At 53.3% G+C, this 27,109-nt stretch overlaps 1 protein-coding gene and 3 long non-coding RNA genes across 6 annotated transcripts; 3 read left to right on the top strand and 1 right to left on the bottom strand.

Annotated features, from left to right (window-relative positions):
- The first annotated feature begins 1,420 nt into the window (after positions 1-1,420).
- On the top strand, positions 1,421-9,597 carry LOC144292114 (uncharacterized). The gene is made up of 2 exons (XR_013359618.1): positions 1,421-3,252; positions 7,177-9,597. It is a non-coding gene; the product is annotated as an uncharacterized LOC144292114 (long non-coding RNA).
- Positions 5,963-8,682, bottom strand: LOC144292113 (uncharacterized). Its single transcript, XR_013359617.1, has 2 exons — positions 6,854-8,682; positions 5,963-6,098 (listed from the first exon to the last, which is right to left on the bottom strand). It is a non-coding gene; the product is annotated as an uncharacterized LOC144292113 (long non-coding RNA).
- Positions 9,598-11,760: 2,163 nt separating the features above from the next.
- SAXO4 (stabilizer of axonemal microtubules 4) lies at positions 11,761-20,249 on the top strand. Of its 3 annotated transcripts, XM_077861859.1 has the most exons (14): positions 11,762-12,346; positions 12,893-13,030; positions 13,455-13,572; positions 13,840-13,993; positions 14,992-15,120; positions 15,724-15,787; positions 16,246-16,358; positions 16,719-16,778; positions 16,920-17,006; positions 17,335-17,448; positions 17,541-17,635; positions 19,301-19,465; positions 19,915-19,996; positions 20,144-20,249. In XM_077861859.1, the coding sequence occupies exons 2-13, from the start codon at positions 12,922-12,924 to the stop codon at positions 19,982-19,984; spliced, it is 1,278 nt and encodes a 425-aa protein (XP_077717985.1). In that variant the 5' UTR covers positions 11,762-12,346; positions 12,893-12,921; the 3' UTR covers positions 19,985-19,996; positions 20,144-20,249. The 3 variants fall into 3 exon arrangements, with proteins under 3 accessions (XP_077717986.1, XP_077717985.1, XP_077717988.1); XM_077861860.1 differs by lacking the exon at positions 16,719-16,778 and having other exon boundaries at positions 11,761-12,346; XM_077861862.1 differs by lacking the exon at positions 12,893-13,030.
- A 313-nt stretch (positions 20,250-20,562) lies between these two features.
- LOC144292115 (uncharacterized) lies at positions 20,563-25,983 on the top strand. Its single transcript, XR_013359619.1, has 2 exons — positions 20,563-21,583; positions 23,195-25,983. It is a non-coding gene; the product is annotated as an uncharacterized LOC144292115 (long non-coding RNA).
- The last annotated feature ends 1,126 nt before the right edge of the window (positions 25,984-27,109 follow it).

Below are 27,109 nucleotides of genomic sequence, written 5' to 3' on the forward strand. Positions count from 1 at the left end.
TCCCTCTTCCAGGACCCAACCTTCTCAGCTTTTCTCTGTAGTTTCTAAGCAAATGATGCCAGCATTGTGTAGCGGCTCAAGCTAGGACTTGTCCCAAACCTCCCCCTTTTGTCCATGACATTGCCGAGGCCTGCAGACTTACTTCCAGAATAGCTCTTAAATCCACCCACTTTTTCCTTCCCTAGCATCATCACCATGATCAAAATTGCTCACAACCTTCAACTGGACAACTGCTACAGCCTTTTGGCTGTAGCCACCTCAAATCTGTTCTCTGCCTGGGACCCTGAGATCAGTGTATTCCAGTATACTTTTCTGACCATGTCTTCCACCTCCTTAAGACACTTCCATGGCTGCCCACTGCTCTTAAAAAAAGGAAAATCCGGGATCCCTGGGTGGCGCAGCGGTTTGGCGCCTGCCTTTGGCCCAGGGCGCGATCCTGGAGACCCGGGATCGAATCCCACGTCGGGCTCCCGGTGCATGGAGCCTGCTTCTCCCTCTGCCTGTGTCTCTGCCCCTCTCTCTCTCTCTCTGTGACTATCATAAATAAATAAAAATTAAAAAAAAAAAAAGGAAAATCCTTAACGTGACCTACATGGGTCCTGCATCTTGGCCAGGCTCTCTCTCAGGCATCTCTTCTAGATGTTCCTTTAACCTCGTCCTACCCCAACCCTTCCCACCACAGGGCCTTTGCACATGCAGCTCTCTCTGTCCAGAATGCTCTTTCCTCCATGTCCTTCTTTACCTCTTGCCCTCTTTTGAATCTCAGCTCAGGTGCCACTTCCTCAGAGAAGCTTTCCTAAGTTCTCAATTTTAAATCCATCTGGTGATTCTCTAATTAATGACTGCCTCCTCACTAGATTTTTTTTTTTTTAAGGATTTGCTTATTTGAGAGACAGAAAGAGAGAGACAGAGCGTGAGCGCATGAGTTGTGGGAAGGGCAGAAGGAGAGAGAGAAAATCTTAAGCAGGCTTCCCGTTGAGCACAGAGCCTGACTGGGAACTTAATCTCACAACCCTGAGATCATGATCTGAGCCAAAATCAAGAGTCAATGCTGAACCAATTGAGCCATCCTGGCGCCCCCGTCCTCATCAGATTTTAAGTTCCATAAGAACAAGGATTAGATTTGTGCTCTTCATATCCCTAGTGTCTGGCACATCACTTGGCACGTAGAAGGTGTTTCTAAGGGGCGCCTGGGTGGCTCAGTCAGTTAAGACCTTCGGCTTGGGTCATGATCCCAGGGTCCTGGAATTGAGCTTTGGGCTCAATGGCTTCCTGCTCAGCAGGGAATCTGCTCTTCCCTCTCCCTCTGCCTGCCTCCCCCTCTGCTTGTGTTCTCTGTCTCTCTCTGTCAAATAAATAAAACTAAAAAATAAATTTAAAAAAAGGTGTTTCTAATTATTTTAAGAAATGAATTAAAAAATTGATGTGTAATCACACTGCAGAGTTCAAAGCAAACTTTCCAACAGGAAGAGCTGTAGGTCAGCAGTCAGAGCCCTCTTGGGTGTCCTGCTGTGTTGACATATTTTTCTCTCTCTAGTTCCAATGGTTCAGTGTGCTTGAAGGAATGATCCTCAGCTTTCCAGGTGGCTGCATGCCCTTGGACTGGGGAGAAGGGTTTTAAAATGAGTGAGCTCAGTCTCTCTCACTGTGGAAAGTGGAAAGTTCTGGGTTCCCTGCCAAGGCCTCTGGAAGGGAGCAAACTCCCAAACCCAGGCATGCTTTGGGAAATAGAAACTCCATGGAGGGCCCTGAAGCTGGGGGCACCTGGGTCCACCCACCCTTGCTAAAGGCAGGCGTTCTTCCCAATACTTTTCCCAGTAGCCACCTTGTCTGCCCTTCTCATAAGCCAGGACGGAAGATGGGCTCGCTGTGGCCTGCCAAGCCATGCTTTCCCAGGAGGTCTCATTCATGCTCACAACATGCCTCTTTTCAGAAGAGATTGCATTATCCCATTTCTACCTGAGGAAATTGGAACTCAGAGATGCTTGCCTACGGTCACACAGCTGGGAAGCAGCGAGACAGGGCTGAAATCCAGATAGATTTCCCCAGATCCTGGCGTGCACTTCCCAACACCCTACTTGTCCCAGATGTACCCTGTACCTTGCCTTCCTGAACTTTGCTATATCTGTGCACCACCTATACTAATATTTACTTACTGTCTTCCCTAAGTTGAGTCCCTTCTTTATTTAAACAAATTAATTTGGGCAGCCCTGGTGGCGCAGCGGTTTGGCGCCGCCTGCAGCCTGGGGCGTGATCCTGGAGACCCTGGATCAGTCCCGCGTCAAGCTCTCTGCATGGAGCCTGCTTCTCCCTCTGCCTGTGTCTCTGCCTCTCATTCTCTCTCTGTGTCTCTATAAATAAATAAACAAAATCTTTAAAAGAAAATAAACAAATTAATTTTTAAAAGGAAACTTTACATCATCACTGTAAATGGGAAAAACCGTTATCAGTGGTGTCACTTGCCCAAATTAAGAAGGTAGCTATAAAAACAAATGCATTGGGGGTGCTTGGCTGGCTCAGTCAGTAGAGGATGTGACTCTTATTCTGAGGGTCATGAGTTCAAGCTCCATATTGGGCATGGAGCCTACTTAAAAAAATTTTTTAAATACATAAAATGTTATGGAATTTTTCTAACATTTTATTTATAAAAATATCATATATACAGCAATGTTGAAAAGAGTCTTACAGTGAATAACCGTATGTCCTGTCCACTATTTAGATTCTACCATTAACTTTTTACATATTTGATTCATTGACTATCTGCTCATCTTTCCATCCCTTTCCACGCATGAATCCATCTACTTTTTGATTCGTTTCAAAGAAAATTATAGATATCAGAAGGCTTCCTCAAAATCTTTCAGAATACATATCATTAGCTAGATGTATACATTTATTTAAAATTATTTTCTTGGGACGCCTGGGTGGCTCAGCGGTTGAGCGTCTGCCTTTGGCTCAGGTCGTGGTCCCGGGGGCCAAGATCAAGTCCCAAATCGGGCCCCCTGCAGGGAGGCCACTTCTCCCTCTGCCTATGTCTCTGCCTCTCTCTCTGTCTCTCATGAATAAATAATTGTTTTAAAAAAAGTTGTTTTCTTTTGCTGTAAAATTTACATCCAATGAAATACTCGAATCTTAAGTGTATATGTGCTGCATTCTGGCAGATGCCTACACCAGACTTCTATCAGGATACTGGAATTACCATCACCCTAGAAAGTTCTCTCATGCTCTACCCTGGTCAGTCCTCATAACACACAGGTAACCATATTTATAATGTTTTCTTTCACCATAGATTAGTTTTGTCTGTTCTAGAATTTAATAAAGATGGAATCATACTGTATATACTCTTCTGTATGTGTCTGCTTTCACTCAGCATACTGTTTTTGGCACAACCTACATCTATGTTTGGTCCTGTTTAGTGTTGAGTCAAATGCATCCCATTGAACAACTCTACCACATTGTCTATCCATTCCATTGATGGGCACCTGAGCTCCTTCCAGTATTGGTCTATAGATGATTCCTTTTGTGAATGAATATTTTTATTTCTTAGTAAATATCTAGAGGTAGAACTGACAGGTCATAGGTAGGTGTATGTCTAGTTGAAAAGCAAGTGCCAAAAAAAAAAGAAAAGAAAAAAAGAAAAGAAAAAAAAGAAAAGCAAGTGCCAGAACTTTCTCCAAAACAGACATATACCATTTTATACTCTCACAGACAATGTATGAGAGATCCAGCTGCCCTATAACCTTGCCAGCATTTGGTGTTATGCTTTCAAAACTTAGCCATTCTCATGCATAGGTATGGACACCTCCCTATGACTTTAATTGCAGTTCCCTGATGATTGAATATTTTTTTCACGTGCTTATTGGCCATTCATATGTCTTCTTTTGTGGGGTGCCTATTCAAGCCCCTTGCCCACTTTTAAATCTGGTCGTTGTCATTTTATTACTGAATTGTAGGAATTCTTTTTTTTTTTTTTTTTTTTTTTTTTTAGGAATTCTTTATACATTCTGCATACCAGTCCTTTACTGATATATGTTTGCAAATATTTTACCTAGTCTGGGAGTTATATATTCATTTTCTTCAGTGTCTTTTGAAAGGCCAAAGTTTAAAAAAATTTTTTTAATTAAAATTTTTTTAAGATTTTATTTATTTATTCATGAGAGACACAGAGAGAGAGAGAGAGAGAGAGAGTGAGAGAGGCAGAGGGAGAAGCAGGCTCCACGCAGGGAGCCTGACACGGGACTCGATCCAGGGTCTCCAGGATCACACCCTGGGCTGCAGGCGGCGCTAAACAGCTGTGCCACCAGGGGTTCCCTGAAAGTTTTAGATTTTGATGAAATCGAATTTACTAGCTTTTTCCTTTTATGGTTATTGCTTTTTGTGACCTGTTTCAGAAGGCTTTGCTTCTCCCTAAGTCATGAAGGTATTTTATATCTTGAATGAAGTTTTAGATATGGTGTGAGGTAAGGCTTGAGGATCTTTTCTCTTTCTATAGAGATGCCCAGTTATTCCAACATATTTATTAAAAAAGACTTCCTGTCCTATTCGCTTGCTGTGACATCTTTGTCAAAGATCACATCTGTAACTGTGAAAACAAAGCCACGTTATTAAATTTAAAAAGATTTTAAATAAAATGTTCAAATGAAAATTAAATGCAGCTAAAAGTAGTCTAATTGAGTTACAAAAAATCATATTTAAAAATAAGTTCCTCACTGAGAAAAATGAGACTGGCAAGGACGAGTCTGTCATAAAAGATTACTTGGTTTTGTAGTATCATTTATATCTAAAATGAAAATAAAGTTCTCCATCATAGAGCAATTCTCTTTTTAAACCATGATATTAACCAGCTTCAAGAATGCCAACAGCCCATATGTATGTAGGTGGTGAGAGCAAAAGATTTTAACTGTTTTTCTAATACAATTATTTATCAGCTTGTCACATAAAAACTGGTTGTCAACACCCAGGAGTATTTGTTGTGGTGATGGGTGTATAAATTCAGTGCTTGAAAACCCACAGCAGCCATCCCCATCACCTACGGTGCCTGTCAACTATGTGGCCAGAGGGTCACGTGGTCACGTGGTCGGTATCCTGGTCAGGAGGACAGCCAAGATCCTGCTTCTTTTAGCTTTATCCTGAGACTAATAATAGCGAGATGTATAGCTTATTGTGTAAGGCACGCCTCTCACTTAGCTCACTTACTTTTCCTAGAGAAAGGCAGAAGCTCTCTGGTCATCCCGCTTTTAATGGGAACCAGAGGTGCAGAAAAGCCATGCCACCTGCCCAAGGTCACTCAGCTGGTGAGCTGCAGAGGTCCCACGTCCAGCCCAGCAGCCCGACTCCACGTGTGCTCTCCCAACCCCTTTGCAGTTTGGCCTTCTTGTAAGAAAAGAGTTTGGCCTCCTGCCTATATGTACTGTTCCAATTACCCAGTAACTTTGGTTTATAAATTGTTAAAAACCTGTCTGTCTCCGTCCTAAAACATCACGGAGCATGTACCCTTTGGGAGCACTATGCTGCTCCTCAGGTGCCTGCCACCTGCATCCTCCCAAGCACCTACTGGAGGCCACTGTGGGAGCCCGGGGAGGGGGCACAGCTGCCAGAGTACCCCAGAATCCCTCTCACACTAGCCTTGCTGTCTAGTTGTGACTCCCAACACCACTTAATGCCATAGCTTTCATCTCTGACAACACCACCCTCTCATTCAGCTTGAGAATGATCTCCTGAATAGTTCTTGAAGAACTGCCTGAGAGATATTAACAGAGAAGTGATCTAGGCAGATCTGTGCTTTAGGAAGTAAGTGCCCAGGGCAGGGAAGGACATTCCAGGCACAGGCAACTGTATGGGGGAAAGTTGCTGACGGTGCAGGGCATGCTTGGAGAGTCCCAGGATGGCTCATGGTGAGGCTGGAGCAGAGAGGCACCTGGCAGATTAGACTATGATCGTGAATAGACCTCCAAATCTCAGTGGCTTAACAGAGCAAAGTTTATTTCTCACTTGGGCCAAGTCCAGTGTGAATGGGGCAGCTCCTCATGGGGTGACCGAATGACCCAGGCTTTGCCTTGTCAGTGTGTGGTCTCCACACATCGCGAGGGTTAGCATGAGGCCTGGAAGAAAGGAGGGCAGATTTTGGATGTCATGATGAAATGTTTACACTTCATTCTAAAATAATAGTGTTTATTTTATTTTATTTTTCATATTTTATTTATTCATGAGAGACACAGAGAGGCAGAGGAAGAAACAGGCTTCCCACAGGCAGCCTGATGTGGGACTCAATCCCAGGACCCCAGGATCACAACCTGGGCAAAGGCAGATGCTCCACCACTAAGCCACCCAGGTGCCCCTGAAATAATAGTGTTTAAAGATGATAATGCCTCAAAGTTAGTTAGAATGGGCTAAGTTGTGCTGTGTTAACAACTAGCCCCAGATCATGGTGGCCCCGGACAGCTTGCTCACAGCATGTGCGTGTCAGGCCAGTGAGGAGGTTGGTGTGACAGCTGTGTCATCCTCGTGCCTGGCCTCACACTGGCAGAGCAGCCCCTTCTGGAAGACCGCAGGTCACAGTGACAGAGGTGGCTTAGGGGGCCCGAGCTGCTGGAACAGAGCACCACAGACTGCGTGGCTTAAACCACAATGCTCCGGGCAGCTAACTTCCCTGCCGTGACTCAGTGACCAGGCTGCTCCCATCTTTTGTTCCTCTGTCCTAACATGGGGTCTCTACCCACCGAGAGTGGAACATGCATAACCACTTCTAACTCCCTCCAACTGGGAGTAACAGTTCTCAGTCCTCCAGAACTGGCCACACTGTGTTTATCTAACCTCAAGAGAGTCCGGGAAATGTAAAATAATCCCAAGCACTTACTGAGTGCGTTCTCTGTGCCGGCTGTGTTTAAGCACTTACATGTCTCTTCTGAATCCTTGGCCTCACTGTGTGAATTCTGCTGTGTGCCCGCACCACTGTGACCTCATCACACAGCTTGCAAGAAGATAAGGGCGTCCAAGAGCCCAGCCCTCAGAAAGAAAGGGCTGGAGATTTGAACCCAGATCTCTGTGTATCCAGAATGCTTGCTCCTCTTGACCCCTACCCTGACTTCTTTGCTGCTCACTGCTGAAAATACTTTTGTCCCATCGGAGCACTGGGATTGGATTCTGATTTTCTGCTCTGTTTCATTTCATCTTCCCCAGGAGTCATGAATTTTTAAACCTGGTGCAAGATCACCCAGTTCACCCAGAGGAGAAGGTAGGAGAACAAGAACGGGCGGAAACAGAAGAGCCATCAAATAAGCATGACCGAGCTCTTCCAGGAGATGTCTGCCAACGGGGGGAATGAACCAGAAGGAGTAGTGCTGGCGAGGCGGGAGGTGGAGAGACTGTGCTCAGGTCATGAAGGGAATTGTTGCCTTTTAGGAAAGACAGAGACAGAGAGAGTAGACGTAGGCCCTCAGACTCGGGCTCCTTCAGTTTCTCGTAGTGAGGCAGGACCTCAAGGGAGGACGAGCTTGGGGGTACCGCTGTGGCGCAGGTGACGAGGTGGAGGAGGAGGCGTGGAGCCAACCATCATTCCCGTCTGTTTGAAGGAACCAGTTCCAAAGTCCTGAGGCCAAAACAACACGTCTCAAACTTAAAACAAGCCAAACCTCCTGTTCTGGCCCAGCCCCCTCTTTCACAGGCAACCAGGGCCAGAGAAGGGTGGTTAATTAGGGAAAGTCACCACCATTTGTGCCAGAGCTGGACCTCAAACCCATGTTCTACAAAAGGCTCAGGAAGGAGCAAGGATGTGACCTGGTCTCATTCAAGACAGGAGACTCCTGCCCCTTCCTCTCACCTAAAGGGCTCCACCCAGGCTTTTCCTGGGGGCAACACCTGATCCAATCCCTCTGCCCCCAGCACCGCCATTTCTCAGTGCCAACCTGAAGCCAGGCAACATCCCCTTTGGGCCTGCCTGGGCCTCCAGCACAGGGACTCCCAAAGTATAAATCTGGGGACATCTGGGTGGCTCAGTGGTTGAGCGTCAGGTCATGGTCCCCAGGTCCTGGGATCAAGTCCGGCATCAGGCTCCCCGTGGGGAGCCTGCTTCTCCCTCTGCCTGTGTCTCTGTCTCTCTGTGTGTCTCTCATAGATAAAATCTTTAAAAAAAGTTTTTAAAGTATAAATCTAATATGATCCAGCAGTTCCACGTCTAGGTATCTACCCCGAAGACATGAAAGTAGGGCCTCAAAAAGATATTTGTATGCCTGTGTGCATAGCGGCATTATTCACAATAACCCAAAATGGAAACAACCAACGGTCCGTCCATGGATGAGTGGATAAATAGCATGTGGTAAATCCACACAATAGAATACTATTCAGTCTTTCTTTAAAAAAAAATTTTTTTTTGATACCTACTACAATGGGGATGAACCCTGAGGACATGATGCTAACTGAAATAAACCAGACACAAAAGGACAAACACTATATAATTCCTCTTATAGGCGTCCCCAAGAGCAGGCGAATTCAGAGAGAGAGGAGAGTAAGACAGTGGTGCCAGGGCCTGGGGGGATGAGGGAGTGGGGAGTGAGTGTCTCATGGGCATGGTTTCTGGGGAGATGAAAAAATTCTGGAGATGGACACTGGTGATTGCCATGCAATATCATGAACAGAGTCAATGCCACAGAATGGTGCACTTTAAAATGGTTGAAGTAGTGACCTTTATGTGTATGTTACAATTTTTAAAAAAGGATAACCAAGTCCCCTCTCCCCACCACCCCACCCTCCCGCTCAGCTGCACCCCAGAGGCCCATTTCTCACTTCTTAGTCATCTCTGCCATTTGGATGATTTTAAACCTTTCTTCTGTGCCTTTTCACCCCGAGGTGCCCAGCACCAACCAAGGAGTGAAGTACGGGCAAGGAGAAGGGAGGCACAGACTTCTAAAAAGAAAACTGAGCCATCAGAGCTCAGATTTTGAAAATAGCTTGGAGGACCTTCAGTTCAACCCAGGAGGCAACATCAGAGCAGCCACCAGCTGGCCCTCAGTGCCAGCCTGCCTGGATTCAAATAACAGCCCCTTCCCCCTTAGCCGTGTGACCCCAGACGACATACGCGGCCTCTTGGTGTCTCAGTTTCCTCATCTGTAAAACGCAGATGCTGACGCTATCCCCACCCCGAGGGAACACACCTCACTGTGGTGAGGTTTGAGTGTGTTGATACATGTGAAGCACTTAGAACAGTGCCTGGTACCAAATACAGCCCAATAGAGTTTGCTATTATTGTCATCCAGATTCAAGTGATTTCAAACTTCTGCTTGAATGCCCACTGCAGTAGAGAGCTCACGGCCCGCCAGGGCACCGGGCTCCCCTGTTAGAAGGTTGGGTGTGTTAGGAAGCTCTTCCCTCCTTGAACCTGCATGGAGAAAAGCCTGCATGGAAAATGTTTAATAAATGCAAACATGGGATCCCCGGGTGGCGCAGCGGTTTAGCGCCTGCCTTTGGCCCAGGGCGCGATCCTGGAGACCCAGGATCGAATCCCACGTCGGGCTCCCGGTGCATGGAGCCTGCTTCTCCCTCTGCCTGTGTCTCTGCCTCCCTCTCTCTCTCTCTCTCTGTGACTATCATAAATAAATAAATAAATTAATTAAAAAATAAATAAATAAATAAATAATAAATAAATAAATGCAAACAGTTACGGGGAAAGGGTCTGAAGTGGGCCCTGGATTTCTCACTTAAAATCCGGAAGGATCATTTAGTCTGCTGCTTCATTTTACAGATTAAAAAAACTGAGGCCTCAAGACAAGAGGTCAAAAGTCACACGGCAATTCAGTTACCGCTGGGACCAGCACCTGGTGAGCAGCCCCCAGGCTCCTGCCCCTTGCAGGCTCCGGCCCTTGTGGGGCCCCCTGTGTTCTGGAGGCAGGCGAGGCAGGGCAGGGCGCTCTGTGGCTGAGGCAGCAAGGGCTCTGCCCCTCCCTGGTCCCCTCCAGGAGCCCCGCAGCCTCGGGAGGCTACACCTGCGGCATCTCCTGCAGTTCCCCGTGGTTACCGCTGGGTGTCGCCGCACAGCAAAAAAAACCCCAAACAAACAAACAAACAAACAAAACCAAAAAACAAACCCCATGATGAGCCCCTGGGAGCCCAGACCTAATGGGAGTTGAGTCTGGGAATGGACACCTTCCAGAATTTCTCCCCATCCTCTGTGGGCTTCAGCCCAGGCTGTCCTCAGCAGCTCAGGAGTTTCTGCCCTAGCGCCTCCGGCTATTTCAAACTTGTCACCACCTCCAGCTGCTGAAAGGAAAACCCGGACAACCTCTCCCAGCTGAGTGCCTTCCCACACAGTGCTCCGGGCACCTGGGCCCAGCACCGTCCCCAGCATGCCGGCGCTACCCACCTTTGCCCTTGAGGGGCCCTCCAGGAGGCGAGCCCTCCATCCTCTCCACCTGCTAGACACTGTGAGCAGAGTATTTCAAGGGCTTTATGTGTCCACCACGCTGTTGGTAGGAGTCATTTTCCAGTCAGGGAAACTGAGGCATAAGTCACACACATGGAATCTTAGTTATTGTGTGATAGAGCTTCAGAGTCTGAGCTCCTGCATGGAACCACTTTTCTATGCACCTCTGAGCCCAGGGCCTCTCTGTGGGGGTCAGGTGTGGCCACAAGCTCTGTCCCTGGCAGGCCCAGGCTTTTCAGGCTGAGTGCAGCAAGGGCATCTCCTGGGCGGCGGGGTCCCCCCTTCCCTGGGTACCCTCTTCATCCACATTTTGCTTTCCCCTAGGAGTCGGGGTGCTCTGGAGCCGACACACCAGCTCGTGAAAGTTGAAGGCAATACCTCCAGGAAATTTGTGAACTGGTTGGTAAATTCTGCCATTGGTAAAAATCAAATTATAGGGACGTCTGGGTGGCTCAGTCGGTGAAGCATCTGCCTCCAGCTCTGGTCGTGATCCCGGGGTCCTGGGATCGAGCCCTGTGTTGGGCTTCCTGCTCAGTGGGATGCGTGCTTCTCCCTCTCCCTCTGCCTGCCTCTCCCCCTACTTATACTCTCTCTGTCTCCATCAAATAAATAAAACCTTAAAAAATCAAATTATATAAACTTACAATTTATTAAATTATATTAAAAACAAAGGTAACAAAGACTTCAAGGTCATCACCTCCTTGTTATGGTACTACATTTGTCATCCATGGTCTTGAGGTCACTTCTGACTATTGGATCCATATGGTGCAAAGTCTACCTAGTGGGGGCTCCAGAGAGGCTGAGTATGACTTAGCAGCTCCCTGCTTGGTGACCTTGCCTTGGTAGTTTGAAAGCAGCCATGATGGGAGCACAGAAATGTGGCCAATGCTACATATCAGGGCTCCCCACTCCCACTCTGCCCCCCAGAGATCCAGCTGTTAGACATCTTACATGCCTTAAAGCTCCTGTGGAGCAAATGGGCCAGCACAGGGGGAGCAGGGGCCATGAGCTGGATCACTCCCATTTGAATCCTTCACTGACTCTGAGGCCTGGGCAGTGTCGTTGGGCTTCACCTTTCCCATCTGCAAAATGGGCTGAGAACAGCAGTCTTGAAAAACCCAAGAGCTGAATCCACTCAGCCCCACAAGGCAGGTGCTGTTGCAGTCCTAGGTGGAGAGGAGGGATTGGGGGCCAGGAGAGGCTGGGCCCCTCATCAACGGACCCATTAGCCTTGAGCCACTCGCAGCTGCTGGGGCTTGTGGGCCTTGTGATCACAGTGCCCTGCTCACAGGGTGGCTGGGGGGATTGTCTGAGGTAACAATGTGTGTGGAGGACCTCAGCACCAATCTGGCCCCAGCAGGACACAGGAAACAGGATCACTCACCGAGAGGCTCTTACAGTGGGATCGGGGCCCACCCACCTTTGAGTCTTGGCTCCTCTCTTTATGTTTTCGAGATCTCTGGCCAGTCAAGACACTGCTAGTCTAAGCCTCGTGTTCCCCATGTGAGAAGAGGATACTAATAGCCACCCGGAGGAGCCACTCAGAAGACTGCCCGTAAAGGATGTAAAGTGTCTGCTGAGAAGTGGATACTTAATAAGTGGGAGTGATTGTTCCAGATTATCTTTTATTTGTTGTCACTCACACAGCAACTCTGCCCAGCCCTGTCCGGGGAAGCTGGCAATTGGGGCAGGGGCCGGGAACACAGGACCTTGCCTGGGCAGCTGCCCTCGGCCCCGGCCCCGCCGGGTCAGCCTCTCAGTGGGCCCTGGCCCTAGAAGGCCTTCAGAGGCTGGGGACGCTGTTGCTAGGCACCAGTTGCTAGGCGACACACTGTTTCTCCTGGCCTGGCCACCTCCCAGAGGGCCTGGGCTGCTCTGGAGCAGCTGCCTCCTGCAGCCTCTCCCGCCAGACCTCAGAGCCACAGCAGAGGGCAGGTGAGGGTGGGGCCGGCTGTGGTCGGGGGGGGGGGGGGGGGGGGGGGGGGGGGGGCCCCCACCCAGGAGGGCAGGCCCGGGAGCTGAGGGAGAGACAAGGAGCCTGAGGTTGGGAGTGAGCTCCAGAGCTGGCGAGGCTAGGAATTGCCAGATGGGAGGGTGTTGGTCCATTCAGCCCCCAGAGGAGGCCCTGAGGGGATTAAGATCAGGAGCTGGGAGAGATACCCTGGACCTGAAGCCTGGCTCCAGTGCCAATTATGAGCTAATCCTTCATTACTTGGAATCTTACTTTCTCGGCCATAAACTGGGGAGATAATAAGGTGGAGGGGAAGGTGGGATGAGTTAGAGGAGCTGTGTGTTGACAATGATCAGTCCTTCCTTTAGTCTGGGGTGTGGGTATCTTGGTGGAGAGGGACAGGCCGAGGGGAAGGAACTGGCTGGGTGGGGTTCGAGCTTCGCCTCCGTGGCCTCTGTAGCCTGGGCCTGAGACAGGCTCAGGGTCTTTGGGCCACTGAACTAATGGGAGTCCTGGTGCTTCCTTCCTAGGCGACCCCCGGGCCCTGCCCCACGGCATCATGATGGGGAAACTCCCCTTGGGGGTTGTCTCCCCTTATGTGAAGATGAGTTCGGGGGGCTGCACGGATCCCCTGAAATTTTATGCCACCAGCTACTGTACAGCCTATGGTGAGGGCACCTTTGTGCAGGAGCCGTCCCAGGACACCGGCAGGATGCAGGGAGGCCCTCCTGCTGAGTGAGGAGCAGCCCCTCTGGCCTGTCACAGTCAGAGGGACCCCAGCACTGAAGTGATCCATCCCCTGAGCCTCCCGAGGCCCGTGCCCATGCTTGTGCTGGCAGGCTGGGTTGGTCCCGCTGCCCCATCCGTGATTCTGCCACACTGACCTTGTGTCTACCCTGTCATTTCCACTTCTTGCTGCCACAGTGTCCAAGGGCCAGGCTTGTGTTCCAGCCCCTGGCTCTATGCCTTCTCCATCCTGAGGACCTTGGGCCCCTGGGAGGTTTGCCAGCCCTGCCTGGGAAGTCCTGCTGACTGTTCTTCCAGTCCGCTGCCCCACGGCCCTGTCCTGTCTCCTGGCTTCCTCTCTGGCAGGTCGGGAGGAGTTCAAGCCCCGCGTGGGCAGTCACAAAGGCACAGGCTACAGATCCAGTTACCGGCCTGTGGTCTCCTACCATGCCAATCTCGATGCCCTGGACAACCCAGCCATGGGGTACAGTCTGTGCAAACCCTTCTCCCTCCCTCCCTGCCCCCTGCTGAAACTTAGCTCTCATGGGAGCTCATCCGACCGACTGCAGGCTCCTTGCATGCAGACCCAGAACCTGGCCTGGCCCAGGTCTGGGGCCCTGGGGCACTCGGGTCACAGTGCCCGCCTGGGGCCCCAAGGGAGGCAGACTCCTGAGGCATCTGCTGGAGGTTTGAGGGCACTGTAGCCTCCAGGTGGCCCTGGTAATGGGTCCTGTTCCTGCCTCACCCTCAGGGAACAGGTCGGCCACAATTTCCAGTCGGTGACCAATCAGAGTTACCGCCCCTTGGAGGTGCCTGATGGCAAATACCCACTGCCCTGGAACATGCACCAAACCAACTCTGGCTACTCTCGGGAAAAACCCAGCACCACGACCCCTACTAAAGAGGTCAGTGCTGGGCTAGGGCCAAGAGAGGGGGAACCCGAAGCTGGGGTGGGGGAAGGAGCGTGAGGATCCCTCCACAGGGTGGAGCTGCACTGCCAAGAGTTGGTCAAGGCTGAGCTCCTGGGCACAGAGGAGCCATATGCAGGCTGGGAGCCTACTCCCCGTATCACCTCTGTCCCCATCCTCGTCTGCACCGTCACCTTCCCTCCACTTTTATCCCTGTCCCTGTTGCTGCCATCACCTCCACCACCCTGACTCCCATCCCAACCACAACCACAACCCCAACCCCGTCCCATGGTCTCCAGTATCCCATCCACATCCCCAAGCCCACATGACATCCTCACCATCAATGTCACAGTCACTTTTGTCATCGTCATCCTATCTTCATTTCTATCATCATTATGACCATTGTATCAGCATCGGCAGCAGAATGGATACTAAGTCACTCCACTCATTCATTCATTCATTCATTCATTCATTCAAGCAATATGTTCTGAAATCTATATAAGAAGGTGCTAAGTCCTGGGGAAAAATTCAACAGGGAAGAGGCAAGGGGTGAAGTTGCATTGAAATGGTTGCGGCTACAAGCCAGGAGGGTGGGGAAAGAGCTGGCTGTGGAGACATTAGTCAAAGACCCAAGGGAGGTTAGTGTTCTCTAAATGTAGCCATGTGAGAGAAAGAGGGTTCCAGGAAGTGCGGACAGCAAGTGCAAGGACCCTGAGGTGCCAGTATCTGATGTGACAAAGAACAGTGAGGAAGTGGGTGGCTGGAGCCAAGTGAGGAGCTAGGGTCCTTGTGGGTCACTGTCAGGCCATGGGGTTCCACTCCAAGTGCAGTAAGAAGATTGCAGGGCTCTGAGCAGAGGAGAGACAGGACCTGACTTTCCTGTAAAAGGACCCCCCAGGCTACAGGTACTCTGTAGGGGTCAAGGGCAGAAGCAGAGTCAAGAAGTGACTGCCACCCCCTCACCTGGAGTGTGATTGGCCATTTCCTCCTCCCAGGTCAGGAAGGTCCATTTTGATACCCAGGACTATGGGGCACAGGCCATCACAGGGCTGGAGCCCAAAGACATGCCCCTGCTCCACCAGCAGCAGGGCAAGGGCTCGCTGGAGTGGGAGAACGCTGGACATGTGAGTAGGCAGCCCCCAGTAAGGGCTGTGAGCTGGGCAGAGGGGCCGACCCACCTCCTCCCCCTCCTAGAGATAGGTACTGCTCCGACTCACCCAAGAAGCCAACCAAATGTGGGCTCTACATATCTAGAAAAGCTGGGGAGAGCCAATGGGACTTGGTGTTTCCAAGAAAGCATCCAAGTGGTCGTGACGGGCTTCCTTACCCGTGTTTTAAGATTGAAGCCCAGAGGCCCCTTCTCTCCCCTCACCCATCCAGGCTCCCCAAGCTTTGGGTGGTGAAGTGTGATGTGAGCACTTTATTCCCATAGCTTCTCTCCTTGCATTGGGCCCCTGCCTTGTCTGGGTCCCTAGGTCCCAAGTTCATTACAAGGAGTCCAGTGTGGGATGTGATGGGCTTCATTGTCATGTCCCACTGCGTCCCCCTGGTGGAATATATGGTGCTCTGCTGCCCCGTCAGAGAGGGGTGAGTGCTGGGGTGCTGTACTGGCCCTCCCTTTGCAGACTGTATTGCACAGGTCTACCCGGAGCACCGATGACTGAGGAGCTGCCCCCTGGGCCCTGGTCTACCCTGTGGGCCCCAGCCCTCTGCCTTCTATGTTCCAGGGCCCGCGATTCATGACCTCTGAGTATAACTCCAAGTATCTCAAGGAGCCTCCCAACCAGCCAGGTAGGCACATGTCTGAGCTCATGCCTCCCTCCCACTATACTCTCCTACCCCTGACCATGAGGAGAGGCACTGGGGGTTCCAGACAGAGCTGGCAGATGACAAAGAGGGCACCAGTGGAAGAAAAAGGATGTAGAGGCAGCCTGGGGACCTGTGCCTTAGTGCCGACCCCCCAAAAAACAAGTCACTGGCTTAGGAGGGCTGTTGGTCCTGACCACAGCTGCCTCCCAGCCTGCCAGTCCCTGCCCTTCCTTTGCCTCTCCTCTTCTCTTTTCCTGTCTTGTTCTCTGTCCTGGACTCTGAAGTCTTCCTGCTGCCCACGATCCTATAGTTCGGGTGTCCAGATCCTTGGGGCCAGCTCCTTCCCCACTGGCAGGGATGCTGAGCCTTTGGGGGCCATGTGGTTGGGCCGGTGGCCAGGGTCAGGGCAGGGGTGCAGCACAGGGGTATGTCTTTTGCAGATCTCTTGCAGAAGAAATCAATTGGCGCCAAGGAAGAGACTGGCTTCACTGAAGAGTCCCCCAAGAACCCCATTGTCTTCCAGCCACCCTCCCAGACCCTCCCTGGGGACCCAGTAAGTCAGGTTGGGGCCACTAGCATCTCAGGGTGACTTCTGTTTTTTTTGCAAAATATGAGCTCCAGAGCCCTGTGTTCAAACAGATGAAGTGTGGGTAAAAACCACTGCTTTGGTCCATCCCCACCCAGCTTATGGATGAGAAGACTGAGGTCCAAAGAGGAGAAGAGGCAGAGCCAAGGTTATCCAGAGTTTGGACAAGAGCCCTGGCCTGCTGGTTCTCAGCACTGTTTCTCCCCAGACTCTTCCCTATCCTCTGTTACCCCAATTATGCCCACTTGTAGTGAGCCCTCCTTTGGGCTCAGGACACGGGGCGGCTGCCTCTGCTGGGCTGACACGTCTCTGCGGTCCTCTTTCCAGGTCCTCCTACCTGGCAGGAGTGTCACCAGGTCCGACTTTCTCCCCATGACCCACCCTCATGTAAGCTGAGCCCGGGGGGCGGGGGGAAGGCCATCTGACCCCACAGCCCGGGGTCCTTCTGTGTGGCAGTTAGGACAGCACCCGGAAGGCCGCGGGAGGAGGAAGCGTGCTCTGGTGCCAGCGGCTGCTCTGATGCCCTAGGGGGACGAGTTCCTGCCTGTGTTGGCCAGAGGATCCGAGCGGGAGACGGGCTACAGCCGAGTGAATGAGAGGATGCTGAACCTCAGGGTGAGTGGCCTTTTGGGGGGCCTCTCAGAACAGCAGCACTCCCACGGGAGGGGGCAGGGAGTTTCCTTGGACGCAGTGGCATTTGGTCGTTGAAGGATGGGAAGAATCAGGAGATTTGCACCCCCCCCCAGGGGAGGGGCGAAGGCCTAGTTACTGGCAAGTGATGGGTGTCTTTGAACCAGGGAATTCTGTGTGCTTGGAGAGGGAAGGACGAGGTCCAGGGGCTGGAGGCAAGTTAGGGCCACACGTGCCTCTGCCTGCCCTCCCTCTGTCCCAGCTGCCTCATCCTGGCCACTCACCACCTTTCTTGTGGCTCCATTCCCTGCAGGTGTTGCCTTCAGGCTCAGAACCTAGCAGCATGAGCCACCGGCAGTTCCAGCCCCCACAGCGGGTACAACAGACAAACATTGCCCTGCTGGGCCGGGAGACCGTGGGGAACAAGGTGAGGCTGGGGTGCCCAGCACCCCCCTCTCCTGGGGCCAAATCTCCCACCTGCTCTGGACCTGACAAGTCCCCTCCGTACCTCTCGTGCAGGAGCCCACGGGGTACAGCCTTAACAACCCCAGCTACGTCCGGAGCCCCTATGACCCCGACATGGACAATCGGTACCTGAGCACCTACAACCAAGGGTGAGCACCCCCTTCCCCACCAAATCCAGGGCTGGGAAGCTGGCATGCATTTTACAGACAGACTCGGAGACAAGTGATGAGCTCAGAGCCTGTGAAATAGAGCAACACTGGATTAATGTGTGTCCCCCCAGAAGCAGCCCCAGAGCCAAGGATTTGAGTGTCAGCCTCTTCCTGGGGAGTGTGGGGAAGCTGGAAAGTTGAGGGGGGAAGGGAAGGCAGCCCAAAGCCAGCATGTTATTAACCAGATGTCCCAAGGGAGACTCTAGAAAACAGTGCAATCACACAACTCAGAAGGATCCCAGTTGAGGGGAGAGAGCTAGGGTCCTGATACCCTCATTAATTAACGGCTGTCCCCACGGGCTGTCCTAAAAATCCCAGGCGCTTCCTTGCTAGGAAAGCAAGCTCCAGCAGCCCAAGGGCAGCCAGCCTTCCTGTGTGCTTCTCTCTGATGCAGTGCAGGCCACTGATGCCCAGGCTGGTGGGCAGGGGAAGAGAAAGGGGGCTGAAGGGGGTCAAGGTGGTACAGTACAGTATGGCATCTGCTAAGATATTTGGTGCAGTCCGTGGTGGGATCCCATGGTGGAGTCATCAGTCCCCAGAAAGTAAGCTCTTTGCCGACCCTCCAGGAGGGCTTCCAGGAGGAAGTGGCCCTAGAACCATGGGGAGGGCTCCCTGGGCCAGGACTGGATGGGGAGTGGTTATAGGAGTGGGCTAAAGGAGGTATAATTAATTACTCTGTCATCTGTCAGCATGTGTCACCTGTTCCTCACTGGCTCCCAACTCCTTGGTCTCCCAAGTTGCCTCCATCCTTGGGGCTAGCCTCCCTCTTTGGGATGGGGACCTTGAGGTTCAGATGGGAGAAGTGGCGCCTGAGCCACGCCGCAGAGCCGTGACACACATGGCTGCTCTGCTTCCCAAGAGGAGCGAGGGGGAGGCACAGAGACTCTGCGGGGTGTCAGGGGACAACTGTGTCCCTGCAGCTCCCTAGGCAAAGCCCCCTCCTGTGGCTCTGGCAGACCCTCAGCCCCAGCCACGTCTATGGGGTCCTTCTCCCACCAGCCCCTCGGCTTTCTGGAGCTCCTGCCAGGTGTCAGGCAGTGCAGCTCCGGCCCTTGTTTCTCTCTCTGCAAGGCCCCCTTCATAAGCACAAGGGCGAGGCCCACATCTTCCTCGTCTTGGCCCTTTCGGAGCCCAGCCCAGTGCTCAGTGAATAGCAGCAAAACAGAAGCAAAGTGGAATGCCTAGAGAGAAATGAATGAGACAGGGTCTCCCCTCCTCACCCCTGAGAAGTTCACAGGCCAGGGAGGGAGGCGGCCCACAAGCAGTCCTTTCTGCTCCAGAGTGCAGGCTGGCACAGCACCAGGCAGGCCCATGTAGCTCAGGGTGGGGGGTGGGGGGTGGAGGGCGGGGTGGGGTGGGGTGGGGTGGCAGGCAGAGCCAGGATGGGCTTCCCGGGGAGGGTCCGCAAAGGGAGGGGGGCTCAGGGAGTGCCTGGCAGAAGGCGCAGCACAGGCAGGATCAGGGAGGCCATCAGGGAGGCAGGAGGATCTGAGGCCACCTGTGCTCTGCTGGAGCCAAGCTTCCTGCCCAAGAAGGGCAGAGACTGCAGAGATGGGCAGAGGCCAGCTGACAGCCGGCATCCCCCCACCCCCCGCTTTGCTGCAGGTACTTTGAGAATATCCCCAAGGGTCTGGACCGAGAAGGCTGGACTCGAGGTGGCATCCAGCCGCAGAAGCCTGGAGGCTATGCCCTCAACCAGCCAGTCACCCGCACGGAGCCCACTCCCAACCGCATGGAGAGCCTTCGGCGCCTGCACCCCCACGTGGGCAGGTAGCCGGCCCTCCCTCCTACTCTGTCCTTTGTGGCATAGGCTTCTCCCTGGCTGTCCGAGAGGCCCGTTCCCTCTCTCTGGCTTGTTTGCTGCTTTCCCTGCTCCTCCCCTGGGCTCCCCAGTGCCCCCTTCCTCTGCAGGGCTGCCCCCTACACGCCTGTGCCTCATTCCGGTCCCGGAGGCCTGCTCCACACCTGCTCCCTGCCAGGCTGCAGGGCGGGTGGAAACAAGGCTGAGGACACTGTGGTTCTGCTCCACTCTGACTCCTTTCTGCTCAGTTCAGTTCCTCAAAAATGACATTTCTAAGACAATGGCCCAGAGTTGTCAGGCAAAGATTGTTTGCGGCTTGGCTGACCTCGCTGAGGGCTGCCCCAGGGGAGGGGCAGGCAGAGGGAAGATCCAACCTTGCCCCACGTCCCCCTCACCTGCACCCCTCTCCTCCCTGCAGACCCCTGACCTCTGCAGACCCCTTCTACCGAGCTGAGCCTCATAGCAGCCGCTTCACAACACCAAACTGAACCCGAGGCTGGGTAAGGGGCTCCCTGCATGGGCCCTGGGGCAAGCAAGCCCTGCTAGGTCCCCAGCCTCAGAGCCAGGGCTGGGAGATGAGGGCCTGTTGGGGTGGGGGAGTGAGAACCACCCTGGAAAACCTCCGGCCACATCTCTGTTCCCCACAGGTTTGCTAACCCAACAGACAGGAGCCAACTACTGTCCCATCCCCATCCTGCCCTGCTGGGACTCCCCTGGCTACTTTCCTAATGAAATAAAGAGCCATGAAGTGGACCAGTGTGTCTAGTCACTGGCAAGGGGACCTGGGAAAAGGACGGGGTAGTAGGGCGAGAGTGCAGGAGTGGAGGGGCCGGGGCCACTTTTGGAGTCGGGGAGGTCCAGCTGGACTCACCATGACATGTGGACAAAGATGCAGATTCCTCTCCTGTCAGGGGGTCTCCTACAGCCTGTGCTGGGGAAGGCAGGAAGCCCTGGCAGGAAGCTGGGGGGACAGAGTGGGGAGTGGTAGAGGGAGGTAGAGGGGGGCAAAGGGGGCTCGAGGGGACTCAGTGTGTATTTATTTATTTATTTATGAGAGATACAGAGAGAGAGACAGAGACACAGGGAGAGAGAAGCAGGCTCCCCGGAGGAAGCCTGACGCGGGACTTGATCCTGGGACCAGGATCACGCCCTGAGCCAAAAGGCAGACGCTCAACCGCTGAGCCACCCAGGTGTCCCATCAGTGTTCTGTTCTATAAAATGGGGGCAGAGGGATCAGAGTGGTCCTTCCAGGGCCCTTCTGGGTCCCATGTTGATGGTTTAAAGGAGAAAGAGCACAGAGGGGCAGGCACTCACAGAGATCCCTCTCCAGAGACAGACTGACAAGGGTCTGTGATGGATGGACACCTGGACACTGCCGCAGGGAGGGCTGGGGGCTGGCTGAAAGGGCTGGTGTTAGAGAAGCCCTTTTGTGAGAATTAAAACAAGGCATCGCCCTCCCCCCAAGCAGAGTATCTGAAGAGTAGACTTCTTGTGGGAAGGATGCATCCCTTCCTCCAGATGCTGCAGCCAGACACCAGGGCCTCAGCCTACGAGGCAGAACCTGGGCTGCCTCTCAATGTCTTCCGTCACCTCTACCGGGTGCATTTACACAGTGTACAACTACACAACTGTATGCTGTGGCCCTGCCGGTGCCAGCTCCACATTTTATAAAGGGGAACCTGGACCCAGAAAGATCCCACGAGTTGCTTGAGGTCCTATGGGCAGAGAGGCAGCAGCCACCCAAGGCTGAGATGTCTTCAGCACCTTCCAGGCCAGCCTGCCTGCAGGGGGGCAGCAGTGGTCTAGCTGCTTCCCGCCCCCCCAGTGGGTGTTTGTGGGGCAGTGCCGCTGGCCCCGGGGCCCAGGTGTACCAGCCTTCTTGAACGGCAGGCCTGGGGGCTGTCCTCGCTCGGCCTGGCTGGGGCTCCATGTGGGATGTGGGTGGCTCCAGCTGGCTCCAGCCCTGGAGGAGGGGGAAGCAGGGGACATAGAGTCTCTCGGTTGCAATCCCAGCCAGACTCAGGACCCAGTGACAGCCCCACAGACCGTGGGTGGCTCCTGCTGCTCCGTGGCCTCCAGCACTGTGGGTGAGTTACCCAGTGAGAGATCCAGAGATCTGCCCACTGGGCCAGGTCCCAACAGTGGCCTGGCCACGATGAGCTGGGGCAGGGGACCCCTGGAGATGTGTGCACACTAATCCATTTGGACACATAAATGCCCCCGCTTGAGCACATACAATGCAACACACACATAGGCAGATGCAAACACACACAGATGCGCAGATCTTCGCATAAACACTCAAATGCTGGTCTGTACAGATGCACACACGCAGAGGCAGACCTGCAGACACAGCAACATGCTTAGACACACCCAAGCAGACATACAGAGACAGGACAGACAGACACGCACACCCCCCACTGGACGTCTCCACGTCCTTCCACCACTGTCTTGTTATAGCTCATGCTTCTGCTCCCCTCTCCTCTGTCTGGCTTGGTAGAGGATAGGGTGTCGGGGACCCAGGAGCCTCATACAGCCTTTCTCAGTCCCCTCCCCCTCCCATTGTCCTGCACCCTGTTTCCAGGCCATGTGAGCTGGGCTGCCCCATGATGTATCCTGAGTTGGAGGGACCCCACCGGAGGGGGAGGTGGGGCTGAGCAACACCCTCTCTTTCCTTTAGCCCCTGCCTTTGTCCCCTGTGGCCTCTTTCCAGGCAGCCCAACCTCGCCTGCCTGTTTGGATCCTGGGCCCCAACCCAAGGGACTGTGTGAGGACCCGGTGACCCAGGGCAGGTGGGAGCAGGAAGGGGAGCTGGGAGGGGCCAATGCCTGTCTTAGGCAGTTCTGGATCTCCTGCTTGGTGGGGTTGCGAGTCGCCTCCGAGTCACACCTGCCTTCCTGACCTCTGACCACCCCACTGAGTTAGGGCAGGCCCTGCGGGAGAGGGCAGGTGTGAGCCAGACCTTGAAATGGGCAGCATGGTCAGTTGTGGGCGCTGAAGAAAGCCAAGCTGCAGGTGAGGACTCAGCACAGGGGCCAGCTTTAGGCTTGGCAGGATGCCAGGGGGCCGGGGACAAGTAAGGCTGTGAGGTGGGCAACCCCACAGGGAAAGGGACTTGGCTAGGTTTCAGGGGTCTTGACTACCACCAGGAGGAGGTCTGTCCTCCTCCCCGGCTACGGGACTCAACAAGGCACATGTCTGTCTTGTTCACAGCTGCGACTCCAAAGCCCAGACAGTGCTTGGCACATTTGCAGGTGTTGAGTAAATATTGCAGAAGGAAAGAAAGAAGGAATGAAGGAGGGAGAGAGGGAGGGAGACAGGGAGGGAAGGAGGGAGGAAACAACAGAAGGAAGGAAGGAAGCCCCAAATTTGGGCTTCTAGGTGTCACCAGCCTTGGCCACAGGAAGTCAGCCATGCAGGCTCCCTGCATATGCACAGGCTGGCAGCTGAGGCCCTGCTGTGCCCACCCCCACTTGCCTGGATGTCACAACTGTGACCCCACAGGACCCTGTGCTTCAAGCCTCCAGGCCACCCCTTCCCTCTATATGTGCCCTCTTGCTCTCACATCATGCCCAGCCTCTGACCGACCCCAGCCACACTCTCTTGTAGGGTCCCAAGGGCCTCACATCCCAACCTTGACCCCCAGAGACCCCTGAGACCAAGACAGGGTCTGTGCAATCCCCTCTGTGTTCCCACGACAGGAGGGATGGAGACTTCCCATCCTGTGACCACTCAGGTTACTGAAACCCCATGGAAGTGAAGGCCTCTGGCCTGTCACTCCCACCCTGTGCTGCCAGGTAAGTGGGGACATGGATACTGTGGGCCCCATCCCCTTGCCCTTCTGAGACTCGTCCTTGGTCTGGCCCCAGCCAGCATCCACCCAGTGTCCTTTCTTCTCCCTGAGCTCTGGAGTCAGACCGCCTGGGATCACTCCTGGCTTTCCACGCCCGAGGCTGCCCCCTGCCTCCAGCTGTGGAGGCCCCCGGACCAGTCTGAGCTGCCGTGGATAGCAGGACCCAAGCCTTGGGTGAAATAAGATGATGGGTATAAAGTGCTCAGCTGGAGACTGGTGGCTGCCTTGATGCTGGAGCAGAGGCAACAGAGGCCCAGGTAGGAGTGGGGACCTGAGATAGTCACAGGGCCTGGCCTTCGTCTGCTGCTTCGCCCCAGACAGGCCTCCTCAGGACCCTTGCCCGGGAGCAGTGCCCTCCTGGGTAAGGTAATCCATGGCCTAGAGGCCAAGGCTGCCCTGTCATGTCTCCGAAGCCAACTTCTGTCAGGTTCTCCTGGAAGCAGCCTGCCTCTGCCTTCACCTGGAAGCCAGGCTTGGGGCGTGGAGGTGAGTGGGTGCTGATCGTAGCTGCTACCAAAAGCTGCTCCTCCTCCCCACAGATACTTTGGAAACCGTTCTGAGGTGTACAATGACAATGATTAGCTTTATTAAGCCCCCACAGCCTGCTGGGTGCTGGGAATATTCCGTGGGTCTTCCTCTTTTCAGCAAGAACACGGAGGGGGCTCCCTCCGGGGAAGTTTTGGGGACACAGGTGGGTGCTGCACTGACAGCAGTGGTGTGGGGGTGTGGAGCCCCGGAGGCTGATGGGACAGCAGGATGGGGAGAAATCTGAATGCCACGCTCTTGGGCCCCACTTCTGATGCACACAGACGCATGTGAGACTGCTGCCTGTCACAGCGTTGTGGCAGCTGATGTTGACAGGTACCATCTGGCCCAGGTCAGGTGGTGACATGTGGTGCCACCAGCTCATGGACTTGACAGCTGGCCAGCTGAGGAAAGGCATCTGTCTGTGGACCTGGAGGCCCCAGTGTGTATGTATGGAGGGTAGCAGGAAGCCTGCATGGGGAGGATGGTGGGTTTGCCACACCCAGACAGATGGAAGGCCTGAACATGAAAATCTGATCTCCACTTTCCTCTCTGACCATCTGGAAGGCCACCCATTCTCCTGGAAATTTTCCGAAGAGCCAAATATGCAAGGGTAGAGGAGGAGTCAGATGCAGGGGATTCCTCCCACTGCAGGCCTCAGTTCAAGGTCAGAGGACAGTCTGCTGGGCCTCCCAGGCACCGAGATACCCTGTGCATCTCAAGAGACGCTGCTACAGACAGGGCTCTGCCAGGGAAGTTCTTGGGATCATCAAACTTCACTCCTGGAAAGACCTTTGTGATCTATCACCAGTTAATCTGGGCCAGAGATGAAGCAGCCTCCAAAGCCACACAGCTTGGTGTGCTCATACTCAGCTGTCTGTGCTCTGAACAAAGGTCTTTCCCATCATCACATGGCTGAAATGGGGCTCTTGAGCAGGCATCAGTGGGGGGTCCAGAAGCTTCCCTGGGAGAGCCAGTCATCGCATTGGCAGTTAGCAAAACAGGGTGCTTTGTTTTCTTTTCCTGAAGAAGGGATGTCTGTGAGTGTGAGTGTGTGTCTTCTGAGGTCCCCAGGTTAAAGGACAGGTCGGAGAGGCATCAGTCTAGCCCACCTATCCTAAGAGAGAGAGCCTGGGTGAGATGCTTCAGCATACCAGGAGTGCTATTTAGGAGAGACTAAGGGGCTCTGGACCCCAGCATCCTTACTGTGGCCTCAATGACAAGGTACAGTCTCTATGGTAAGAGACTTGCAGCAGAGCCATGTTCTCCCGGAGGGCTCTGGCACCAGGGGTGGAGGCTAGTTCTGAAGAACATAGGCAAACTGAATTCGAGCATCCACAAGGCACCTGGCGGTGTGGGCACTCCTAAGTGTCACAGTAAACCCCTGTGGCATGGGACAGTGGACCCTCCACTGTGATCATGTGGCTCTCCTACTGTTCTCAGGCTGAAGTCTGATCACATGGGGTAGCGGTCAGAGCTCTTTGCAAGCAACAGACTTTAGCTGATGTAAGCAGAAGAGGAATTTATTAAAAGGATTTCAGAGCTCACAGATCTTCAGGTAGAACCGAGAGCAAAGCTGAGAGCCTATCCAGCCAAAGATGGTGACCACAACTGTCCCATGAGCCTGGGCATGTCTCCCCCACCACTGGCCGCTGGACACTAGTCCTGCTGCCCCTTGCCCCCACCCAGCCTTGGAAGGGATCCTGCTCAGTCGGTTCTGCTCTGTGTCTCTCGTTGCCGATTCCACATCAGGGGTGGGTGCGTCTGATGGGTGGCTCCCAGGTCCTACATGTGCACCCAGCTTGCAGGGTGCACGGCAGCAGCTGCTCAGCTGTGTGCACAGCCACTGTGGATTTCACGGACACACAGTCAGGAGCTCAGGAACGTACGCTGCTCATTCTGTACCTGAACTTAACAAAGACATCCACCAACTTCCTCATCCCGTTTGAATTTAAGTTATTCATTCAAGACTCAAATCCCACGAAATCAGGAGTTCTGCCCCTCTTCCCTTGCAAGTCCTTCTCCCTAGGATGGTGTGGAGCTTGCTCTTGGGGGAGAGGCATCCATCTATGTGGAACCCCCCTCAGACGTGTGATCTTTTTTTTTTTTTTTTTTAAAGATCTTATTTATTTATTCATGAGAGACACAGAGAGAGAGGCAGAGACACAGGCAAAGGGAGAAGCAGGCTCCATGCAGGGAGCCCAATGCGGGACTCGATCCCGGGGTCTCCAGGATCAGGCCCTGAGCTGAAGGCAGATGCTCAACTGCTGAGCCACTCAGGCGTCCCCAGATGTGTGATCTTCATAGGTTGTGGTCAATCCACAATGTGTTCTCCTGGAAGAAACTATGACCCTCTGACCTCTGGTTGCCAGGGTAATGCAAACAACCCTCCAGCTGGAGCACATAGGCAGCCCCTCCAGGTACATCAGCTGCTGTCAAGCACCCCAAGTCCATCCCAGAGGTGCAGAAACTTCTGGATGTTCTCCCTCGTGATATAGGGGAGCATAAAGGATTCAGGGGAGAGGCTAGCTCACCTTAATTTCTACTCTATTGAGGCTTTTCCATAGAGGCAGCGGGGTTTATGGGAGGCCTCTTGCATTCTTAGGCCACATGTCGCGAGGCAAGGACAGATTCCTTCTGCCCTGGTGTCCCCTATGGGTACCTGGGATGTTTTTCATGCCACCTTCTGCCTCAGTCCAGAGCAGGTGGTGCCCAGGCTCCTTGACAGGCTGTCCATCTGTAGGGGTGTTGCTCTGCCTCTTCTTTCCCACCTACCAGTTAAGACTTTATCTCTTTTTGGGTGGGATCCAAGCTCCTGCGATGACACGTTTCCCCACTCTAGGGCTTATAGCATTAGCTCTCTTCTCGCCAAGTTCAAAGCCAAGCTTTTGGACCTTCAAAAAATGTGTCTCTCTCAACCCAGCTCTGGCATGGCTAGAGTCTGAACTCTGGGTTTCAAAGCCTCTTTTGCAACTCAAAGCCAAGGAATTGACTCTTTGTTCTGATTTCCCCTGGAGAGCTGGAATATAGGAAGCCAACTTAGTGTCTGACGGATGGGAATGGATATGTTGAAAGTTGTCCACGGTGGAGCATCAGTTAATATCTCAGAACGACAATCCCCAGGTCCTGTATTACTCACTGACGCTTCATGATAACTCTTCAAGGGTGGGTGACTGACCCTGTTCCAGGGCCAGAACTAGGGTGAGGTGAGGGAGGCCTTTACCAGGCACAAAATTCA

The sequence above is a fragment of the Canis aureus genome, chromosome 21 (genome assembly GCF_053574225.1).
Source record: "Canis aureus isolate CA01 chromosome 21, VMU_Caureus_v.1.0, whole genome shotgun sequence".
In the NCBI taxonomy this organism is placed as follows: Eukaryota; Metazoa; Chordata; class Mammalia; order Carnivora; family Canidae; genus Canis; species Canis aureus.